Source organism: Chenopodium album, chromosome 2, assembly GCF_948465745.1.
Source record: "Chenopodium album chromosome 2, dcCheAlbu1.1, whole genome shotgun sequence".
NCBI classification, from domain to species: Eukaryota; Viridiplantae; Streptophyta; class Magnoliopsida; order Caryophyllales; family Amaranthaceae; genus Chenopodium; species Chenopodium album.
In genome coordinates, this window is record NC_137835.1 from 10,002,501 (window position 1) to 10,013,596 (window position 11,096).

Here is an 11,096-nt window from a genome sequence, read left to right on the forward strand (position 1 = left end):
TTTTGTTAATTATTGGTTACGTGGTAATTATCTTGGAGGTTAAGAGTGTTAAACATGTACTAGATAGCTTTTGCACCTCAAATGTTCAATATGGAGATACGTCTTAATAGTACTTGGTAGATTGTTTTGGATAAATGAAAAATTATGAAATTTCATCATGGAAATCTAGTTTTACAATTCCCACGACCTTGCTTATTTATTAAACTATTATTAAAAAAAAAAAAAAAACAATTTAAGAAAAAACCTTTAAAAACATGCACTTAATTCTAGGCATAACCCTAGGAGTAAAATGGATATTCCGAATGTTTTATCTCTTAGTAATTTTATTTCTCGGTATATAAAAGTTTTTTTTTTAATTTATTTTTAGGCCTTTAAGGTCATATTTAAACATTCGTATATGATCATTATTTCCTCCGTTTTTAAATACTTACTCCATTTCTATTTTTAGCACTATTCATTTGTCTTACTTTGATTAATGTTTATGACTTTGTTTCAAAAAAAAAATGTTTATGACTTATACATAAGAAAAAATATAGTCTTGTCTTTTGTGGGTTCTTATTGGAATCATCTCAATGAATAGATTATTAATTTTCAATTGTTAGAATTTATACTAATTGATAATTAAAGATATTAGTGATCAAAGATAAGCATTGGCATGCGTGTCCAAAAGAAATGGAGCAAGTATTTAAAAACGGAGGGAGTATTTAGCTATTATGTGGAAATAATCTCTTTTCTTTTTTGTCCTTTTTTTTATTATTTTTGTAAAACTCCACAGCTCTTCTCAATAATCTACTTCCCTAGTCAAGAAGATGAGATAGAAATGGCAGCTTCAATAGCAAACTGGCTACCAACAAATCTACAAGACGTGTTACAAACACGTGTCAACGAAGGAGTGGAAGGCGATCTATACAAACTAGCAATATCCGGTCATAGTAGAGGAGGAAAATCAGCATTTGCTCTTGCACTAGGTTTCTCCAAAACAAAATTATCACTCAAAATTTCAGCACTTATTGGCATAGATCCGGTTGCCGGGTCTAGCAAAAATGACCGTACACAACCATACGTTCTAACGTACATGCCCAACTCGTTTAATTTATCGATTCCTGTCACAATAATTGGCACTGGATATGGTAACCAATCCAACTTCTTCCTACAACCTTGCGCCCCAAATTTGGTGAGCCATCAACAATTTTTCGACGAGTGCAAGGAAGGTTCACATTTTGTGATCACGGACTATGGTCATATGCAAATGTTGAATGATTTCGTGTATGATCCGGTTGCGAGTGCTGTGTCACTTGTGTGTAAATCCGGGAGTGGTCTTAAAAGTACGATGAGAAGAACACTAGGTGGGATTATGGTGGCTTTCCTTGACACGTATTTTGGAGATGAAGAAGGAGAGTATTTAGCCATCTTGGCTAATCCTTCTTTGGCTCCTACTAATCTTTACGTCCAAAATAAGGGCAACTTTAGGTTTCCAGGAAATTATGATCAAGTTTAATGGGATATGGTCATATCTCATATATTAAGACTAGAATAGACCTGGTCTACAATAACTTATTGTAGACCCAACCTTCAAGTATACCATACGAATGTGATTATATCATACGAAATGTGATTATATTATTACAAAAGTGATTATATCATCTTGAAACTATTATGTAAATGTATCACTCAAAAATTGAATTTATCATTATAAAAAGTATCAAATAGTAAATTACATCATTCAAAAGATGATTTTTAAATTTTATCATCCTAAAGATAATTATATAATCTCATTAAATGGTTTAATATGAGATCAAAATATGACTCACAAAAAGATAATTATATCATCTAAAAAAGTGATTATATCATCCAGAATGTGATTATATTATTTGAAAGTGTCAAATTTTGGGTCTACAATAATTTATTGTAGACCTGGTCCATACAAGACCAATTGTTGTACAAACTTCCATACTCTTTACTACGAAAGATCCATACGCTTGATACACCCTGATTTGCTACATTTATCATGGCACGTAGTTTATAAGCATACATAGACACGTAGTAACGTAGATGTGGGTGGTTAATTATACTCCCTTCGTTTTTTAAATACTTGCTTCATTTCTATTTTTTGCACTATTTATTTGTCCTACTTTGACTAATGTTTGTGATTTATACATAAGAAAAAAACATAGTCTTGTGGGTACTTGTTGGAATCCTCTCAATGAATAAATTATTAATTTTCAATTGTTAGAATTTATACTTATTGGTAACTAAAGATATTAGTGATTAAAGATTAGCATCGGCATGCGTGTTCAAGAGAAATGGAGCAAGTATTTAAAAACGGATGGAGTATTATTTAAAAGTACTTCCTCCGTTACGCATTATGTGCAACAATTGCCATTTTAGGATGTTACAAGTTATGTGCAACAAAAAAAAAAGTTTCCTTATACAGTAAATTTTTTTGAGTAAATTTACTAAAAAAAACCCTTACTTCAATCCAATTAACACATTAACTACATGTTATTAACTTATTAACTTAACTTAATCAACCCTTAATAAAAACATTAACCCACATTCTCTCTCCTCCCTCACAATCAGATCCACCACCCACACCACCATATTTTCTCTCTCCTCACCTTCACCTTCACTCTCTTTTCTGTTTTCTTTAACAACCACCACTCCACCACCACCTTATTTTCTCTCTCCTCTCTTTCAAGCCACCCTCACCACCAATCTTTTCTCTCTTCTCTCACAACCACCATACCACCACCACCATAGGATCGGGTCGCCTCCACTTCCTCCTCCATTAGAGTCGTCGCCTCCCCTTCCACCTACATTAAAGTCGTCGCTGCCACTTCCCCCCTCCATTAAAGCTTAAAGTTGAGGTTTTTATGGTCAAATTTAACCATGAAAACTCTAGATCTAGAGTTTTCATGGTTAAATTTGACCAAAACAACCCCCAAATTAGCAATGACAAGGTAATACTTTCCAAATTTAAGCTTTTTTTTCTTCATAAGTAAGGTGGCTGGTGGTGATTTCGGGGAGAGGGGGAGGGAGGTGGGGTTGCGGGTTTTGGGTTTGGTGGTTGCACTTGGTCGGTTTTGGGTGGTTGTGGGTCTGGTAGATCTTGGGTGGTTGCAGGTTGCTGCATTTCGAGGTTTATGGTGGCAGCAAGGTGGGTTTTTGGTGTTGGTATTCTGGTGGTACGGTGTTGGTGGTGAAAGAGTGGTTACGGGATGGGTGGTTATGGTGGTGAGAGAGTGGTTACGGGATGGGTGGTTATGGTGGTGAGAGAGTGGTTAAGGTATGGGTGACTAGTGGTTGATTGATGTTGGTGGCGTACTGGTGGTGTTGGTGGCGTACTGGGGGTGTTGGTGGAGAGGATGGCAGTTGGTAGTGGTGGCACTTAAATAATTAATTATCCCCCTTTCTCTCTCCTATCCTTAATTACACACCCTTCACATTGTTAATCATCATTATCAAATTTTGTCTTGGAAAACGTGCAACAAGGTTTGTTGCACATAATACGTAATGGATGAAGTATTATATTACAAAAAACTAGTCAATCAGTACAACGAAACACTCGTTATACTATTATGCTAATAGCTGGTTTTTTTTTTTTTTTTTTTTTTTTTTTTTGGGTTGTAATCGCTCAAAATTAATGTCAACTGATAAGATTTGTGGTGCATTATTTGTGATGCAATTATAATATCAGAGCTTTTTTGGTGCAGCAGGCCACACCGTGTGCCCTGCTGCCAAGTCAGTAAAAATAATGGATTACGCGCGCATAACGGGGTTACTGATTTTGTCAAGGTTACTTGTATTTTTTTTTTCAGGGGTTACTTGTATTTTTTTTAGGACTTGTATTTTTTTTTTCAAGGGTTACTTGTATTTTTTTTTCAGGGGTTACTTGTATGGATTACTTATTCAGGAGTTACTTGTATTTTTTTTTCAAGGGTTACTTGTATTTTTTTTTCAAGGGTCACTTGTATGGATTACTTTTTTAGGGGGTTACTTGTATTTTTATTTTTTTTTCAAGAGTTGTATTTTTTTTTTCAAGAGTTACTTGTATTTTTTTCAGGGGTTACTTGTTTTTTTTTTTTTTTTTTTTTTTTTTTTTTTTTTTTTCAAGATTTACTTGTATTTTTTTTAGGGGGTTACTTGTATTATTTTTTTTCAGGGGTTACTTGTATGGGTTAATTCAAGGGTTATTTGTATGAGTTACTTTTTCAAGGATTACTTGTATGAGTTACTTATTCAGGGGTTACTTGTATGAATTACTTATTCAAGGGTTACTTGTTACTTATTCAACGGTTGCTTGTAAGCCCCATACCAAACCAGTAACACCCTACAAGTAACCCTTGAGCAAAACTAGTAACACCCTACAAGTAATCCCTAACCAAACCAGTAACACCCTACAAGTAACCCTTGAGCAAAACTAGTAACACCCTACAAGTAACCCCTAGCCAAACCAGTAACACTCTACAAGTAACCCCTGACCAAAACCAGTAACACCCTACAAGTAACCCTTGACCAAACCAGTAACACCCTCACCAAACCAGTTACACCCTACACGTAACCCCTGACCAAACCAATAACATCTACAAGTACCCCTCACCAAACTAGTAACACCCTACAATCTTTGACGTAGAATGTTTGATCTAAGATTCCACGAAGAAAACGAGCTCACATTTCTTTGGTTCTCATCAATTTCACTATAAATGTTGTTGATGATATTAAGGATAATTAATCACAAATTTTCACAGCAATTTAACACCCAATTTCTACAATTTCGGGCTTTAATTGCAGCAATTTGGCAATGATGAGAGAGAAAATGGGTGGAGTAGAGATATGGTTGTTGGTGATGTGCGATTTGGTTTGAAGAAGAAGCTAAGAAAAGAGGAGAGAGAAAATGGGTGGAGTAGAGATATGGTGTTGGTGATGTGTGGTTTGGCTTGGAGAAGAAGATAAGAAAAGAAGAGAGAAAAGAGTTGTGGTATTTTAAAAAAAATAATAATAAAAATTGTGGTTGGCTACACTGTGTGGCCAGCCACTGCACATACAAAAATTTGTGTTATAATATATATGTATCAATTATCATTTACTCGTATATCATGGCTATGGGTTATCAAAGTTGAATTTATAATTAAAATAAGTTTTAATAATAAATTCATATTAGTTTAGATCACTGAAAATCAGATGAATAGGACGGGAAAATACAAGTTAATCAGCCACATAAACGAATTTTTGTTAATCTGGTGGCATTTTTGTAAAATATATTGAAAAAGTGTGTTATTTATTCAGTACTTTTGGTGAGCTGTCTAATTACCGTTTGCAACTTGCATTTACTATTTGGTGAGGAAATTACATATATACCCCTCAACTATTATATATATGAAAAGATGCATGTACCCCTTCCACTGGTACTTGAAAAGACGATTATACCCACAGATAAACAAAATGAGTAAACAAACTTATAGCTCGAATAGGACAACATACACTGGGACGACAACAAATGGAAAAACATTAACGCTTGTTTGAATGATGAGTTAAAACCAAAAACGATGCATAATCTATTAACTATTACTAAAACAAAACGTTGCTGACATCATCAACTCTCAAACTATCTTACGTGTCATTCTCACATCAAAAATTTTCCCTCCAATTCTATGTGTGATGTCGTCAATTATATGATTTTTTTTATTTTTTTTAATCTACAATTTTGACTTCAATGTAAAAATTGTCTATAAAAATTTCAATTAAGCAAGTTTTTCTCCTAAATAATAATTTCACATACATAAATTGTTTGATATTTGATTGTGATTTCAAATTTTTACTTTCCTTAAATGTAAATTATTTGTATATCAATTTTAAACTTTATATGCAATGTAATACAACAAAATATAAATTACAAGAAAGATTAACTCCAATCGAGCATCGCACGGGATAACTTAGTCATATCTATATGAAATGTCTTACCATTGGATATTAATTTTTTTCATCAAATATCTAATTCTAACAATTTTAATTGGGAAATTCTACATAATAGCCTTCAACTTTTATAAAATTTATATGGTGGCAAAACCAAACATTTTCTTCTACTCCGTACAATAAAGTTTGTTTTTTTTTTTTAAAAAATTTATTTTTCTTTTTTTTTTTAATTTTATTTTTACCATTTTTTTTATGGATATTTATTTTATGGGTCTTGTCATGTACACATTCAGATCATCATATTACTCCCTCCGTATTTTTTTATTTGCATCACTTTCCTTTTTGGGGTGTTTTTTTTTTTAAAAATGCATCACTTTGATATTTGATAATTTTATACTTCATTTGTTTTTCTTTTAGGAAAAATAAGAAAAATTAATCCCAACTTTCACTAATTTGCGTGGAATAATCCCAACTTTCGTTTATACTGTAATAGTCCCAACTTTTGGGGGCGTTCTTTTTCTTTAATCCCAAATACCGGTTACCGGTTGAATGAGTTACTTTTTTTTATTTTTTAAAAAAGTGACGTGTGTCACGAGATAATAGGTTTAAAAAATATAAAAACAAAAAAAAAAAATTAAAAAACAAACAAAATTTTAAAAAACAAAAACACCAGCCAACCCAGAATCCGGCCACCCGAATCTTGCCGCCGCCGGCTACGCTACTCTCCCTTCCCCTGCGCCGATTCCTCCTCTCCCCCGATGTCGATTTCCCCCCTCCCCCAAAGCCAGTGATGCGAACAACCTTCCCCCCTCTTTTACCGCCGGCAACCACCACTCGAAATTACTTGTTTTCCATCCACCACCACCACTCAAAATTCCTTCACAACTTGAAACTCTCTTTAAAACTCACCCCAACTCCCGAAAACCCCCAAACACCCTTCCCCCACCATCGAAAACCCTAGCCGTTGGTGTTTCGTGGTGGAGGAGAAGTTTTTAGGGGTTTTTTGTGGTGGTTTCACGAGGGGGTTAGAGGGGATTTCGGGGAAGGGGGATAGCGGCGGTCCGGCATGGGAAGAGTGGTGCTCCGGCGTGTGAAGATCTGCAGTCGGCGAGGGAGTGGTGGCAGAGGTTAGGGTGGGACGGTTGGGAAGGGGAGGTTGCTGGTTTTTTCTGATTTTTTTGGTATTTTATTTATTTTTATTTATTTTTAATTTTTGAACCAATCAGGGTTTGACACGTGTCAAGTGACCTGATATAATAGGTCATTGACTTTTGTTGACCGGTTAGGGGTTGAAGAAAAGAAGACCCCCCAAGGTTTGGATTATTCCAGTATAATCTAAAGTTGAGATTATTCTACCAAAATTGATGAAAGTTAGGATTATTATTTCTAATTTTTCCTTTCTTTTATTGCACCATATGGACTTTTACACTATTCACTTAATATTCTTTGGCCATCTTTTGTGATTTATCTATTAGGAAAAATATAGTCATGTGGGATCTAATTAGATTCGTCTTGAAATCTACTTTTTAAATATCAATTTTTTACAATTTTTACAAAAGTATAATTAAAGATATTAATAGCTAAAGTAATGCATTGACAAAGGTAAAACCCCTTATAGTGCAATAAAAAAAGTACGGAGGAAGTACTATATATTATCATTTCTCTCTTTTACTTTAAACTCCACTCAACTTTATCATTTCTCTCTCTTCTATGGTCCCCACCAAATAATAAAACAACAACAACAACGAAAAAAAACAACAAAAACGAGGGAGCTGTATTTTACGCAACGGATGGTTTTACACCTCCACAAAACGTTAAGTAAATCATTATCATCCATTAATAATGGATAAACATGAATACATGATGTTGCATTAGAATCACTAATCAGTCTCATACTCTCATACCACTCTTTGAAGTTTCTACATACAATTTGGATTTCACCTATTCGAGCATCATCTATATCCTTCAATTTTATTTGTTCTTTCAACTTATTTGAAAATATCATAGCATTAACAAATTAGGTCTCTTTCTTTCTCTCTATTCTGCCGTAACATGCATAGCAACTGTTGTGGAACAAAAGTATGGTCACCTTATCCCCTAAAAGAAAAGAGTATCTATTTTTCAAACTTTTTATTTTTTATTTTTACATAAAGTACTTTTGAAATTACATATCTTTGTTATTAATAATAGGACTTTTAATTTTGTGAAAACTACCTTATACAAGTCAATTTTTGTGAAAAACTACCTTATAAGAAAATGTTGTAAGGAACTAAGCTACCTTTTAAACAATCGATGTTATAAGGAACTACCTCATAAAACAATAATTAATGCTGTAAAAAGTTACCTCTTGCCCAATTATTGCATTGAATAAAACACATTTAATGACCATTTTCAATAAGTTTTTTCTCCTTTTTCCACCCGATTTCTCCATAAGCCCCCTTATAACCCCTAATTCCCCTTCACTTTTATTGTTATATTAAACATATGATAACAATTAACAACATTTAGTTTTTATAAGGTATTTTCTTACAATAATTTTTTTATAAGGTAGTTTTTCACAAAATTTGATGTATGTAAGGTATTTTTTCACAATAAATCTTTAATAATATATAAAACTATTAAAATATAGAAAGCCCTTTAACAAAAAAAAAAAAAAAAAAAAGGAGATTTTTAGGTGCTATATATATGATGGTTTATGCAAAGTATAATCCTCAACCATATGCAAAGAAACTCATAAGATAGCTTATTAATATGATGGCAAAGTTATTATTATTAATTTTTGGGGTGTTCATCTTTGTTAACTCCCAAGTTCAAACTTTCCCAACAATTTTAGAAAAACATAATTCTGAAAAAATTACTGATGTTTTCCAAAAGGGTAATTTTCAAGTGACAAATAATCCAATAAGGGTGAAAAAATATGAATTTTCTGCTCCAGAGCCTTTGATCATTATTTCACCTAAAGAAGCAGGAGTTTATCCTGTTCTTTTGTTTATTCATGGCACCATGCTTTCTAATAAAGACTACTCTGTATTCTTTAATTATATTGCTTCTCATGGCTTCATTGTGGTTGCTCCTAAGGTAAATCATAAACTTCTTACCTGTGCGTTTAATTTTTTTATGCGCTATTTTATCCTGATTTCTATTTAATTGTACATATTTTATTATTGATAAATGATAATTGCTTATACCAAATTATACTTGTATCAATGATTGTTCATTTAAGTGATTTTTGTACAATTATTGTTAACTTTAATTTGTTATGTTTACGCAATGAAGAGGGGCATGATGGTCATTATAATATGTTCCGTTGGTCACAAGACTCACAAGTTACAACACATGTTATTCCGGTGACCACTGATCAGTAAATGGGTTAAGAGATTTAAGTATATGGTATAAATATTTAAAAATTGCTAGAAAAAAGGGCCAGGCATGCATATTCTATGTGCTTCATTTCATCATTTGTACTCCTTATGACCTTATTAATCTACTTTTTGTACTTTACAAATTCAATTCATTAAATTATCATCATTAAAAACTCCTCTTAATTAAATTTGTATCATGGTTCACATTGCTTTGATCGAATCACTACTCTTATAATTGTACAAGTCAATTTGTGATTTACAATATCTAATTAATAGTACTATATAACAACGAACATATGTGTATGTGAGTACTAGTTATCGTGTCATGTTTATAAAAATTGTAACCGTAACCTTAATCTTTGTCATTATTATATTTAAGTGACAGTAATTAATAATTTCAAACTTTTATTTCAGTTGTTCCGGTTATTCCCGCCTAAACTACCTAGTCAACAAGACGAGATAGACATGGCAGCATCCGTAGCAAACTGGATGCCTCTATATCTACAAGTGGTGTTACAAAAATACGTTACCGGAGTTGAAGGTGATCTCGAAAAACTCGCAATCTCCGGTCATAGTAGAGGAGGAAAATCAGCGTTTGCTCTTGCACTTGGTTTCTCCAATATCAAGCTAGACGTTACATTTTCAGCACTAATTGGTGTAGACCCTGTTGCTGGTAGAAGTGTAGATGATCGAACATTGCCTCATGTTCTAACCTACAAACCCAACTCGTTTAATCTATCGATTCCAGTCACGGTAATTGGTTCGGGATTGGGTAACCACACCATCTCATGTGCTCCGAATTACGTGAGCCATCAACAATTTTACGATGAGTGTAAGGAAAATTCGTCGCATTTTGTTATTACAAAGTATGGTCACATGGATATGTTGAATGAGTTTAGATTAAGTCCTATAGCCGTGACTATGTCACTTATGTGTGCACAAAGTTTTCGTCCGAAAGCTACTATGAGAAGAACACTAGGTGGAATCATGGTAGCTTTTCTTAACGCCTATTTTCGAGACGATGGAAGGCAATACTACGCCATTATTGCTAATAGATCCTTGGCTCCTACTAACCTCTTTGCTGAGAAAAAGGGATTCAACTTTGGGTTTGCAACAACTTATGCTCAACTTTAAAGCTTAATTTTCTCATATAGTTTCATGTGATGTAAGTGTACTACGTTACACTACTAATCGTTAGCCTTGTTTTAGCTTTTAATAAGTGATTAGTAACATAATGTTGTGATTTGCTTATTAAGAACGTATTGCATGTATTAGGTTGATGACTAAATAAAGGCCTTCAAGCAAGGCCATCTTATGTAACTAATCGTGACTTTAAGCATGCTTTGATAATTTATGCATGAAATAATATAATCTATGGTGTGATGTTAGCAAATTTTCCTTTTATTTATTGTACTCCGATTGCAAGTTCAATTATTTAATTTATGAATATTTATTACAATCTTTCCGTCTCACTTACTTTTAAGTGCACCTATTTCTATGTGCAACCAAGTGCATGTAATAATATTATACTCCGTATAAGCTATATTGGAGATGAATTTAAAGTTGTGTTAGTGAACTGTTTGTAAAAAGATAGGAAATTTTGTGGAAAACTACGTATTATAGTTCAGATTTTGCGAAAAACTACCTATTAAAAAAAATGTTGTAATTGACTACCTAATTTTTGAAAAATGTTGTAATTTACTACCTTACACCGTATTATGAAGAAGTTTAACAAAAATTCTCCGGCATTGACTTGGTCACGTGACACTTAATGACCCTTTTCTTTCCCAAATTTTCTCACAATTTTTTCATGTGATGGTC

The 11,096-nt window shown here is 33.1% G+C and overlaps 1 protein-coding gene and 1 pseudogene across 2 annotated transcripts in view; both read left to right on the forward strand.

Moving 5' to 3' along the window:
* The window catches only part of LOC145582756 (chlorophyllase type 0-like), a 1,964-nt pseudogene extending 449 nt beyond the window's left edge, over positions 1–1,515 (forward strand). Inside the window, exon 2 of the transcript XR_014099932.1 lies at positions 776–1,515. The product of XR_014099932.1 is annotated as a chlorophyllase type 0-like (transcript). The remainder of the gene's footprint in view (positions 1–775) is intronic.
* A 6,990-nt stretch (positions 1,516–8,505) lies between these two features.
* LOC145595692 (chlorophyllase type 0) lies at positions 8,506–10,679 on the forward strand. Its single transcript, XM_081652111.1, has 2 exons — positions 8,506–8,991; positions 9,690–10,679. The coding sequence occupies exons 1-2, from the start codon at positions 8,665–8,667 to the stop codon at positions 10,407–10,409; spliced, it is 1,047 nt and encodes a 348-aa protein (XP_081508237.1). The 5' UTR covers positions 8,506–8,664; the 3' UTR covers positions 10,410–10,679.
* The last annotated feature ends 417 nt before the right edge of the window (positions 10,680–11,096 follow it).

Coding starts and splice junctions, on each gene's coding strand:
- LOC145595692 (XM_081652111.1), top strand. CDS start 8,665: ATGATGGCAAAGTTATTATTATTAATTTTTGGGGTGTTCATCTTTGTT. Junction 8,992..9,689: donor TCATTGTGGTTGCTCCTAAG/GTAAATCATAAA, acceptor CTTTTATTTCAG/TTGTTCCGGTTATTCCCGCC.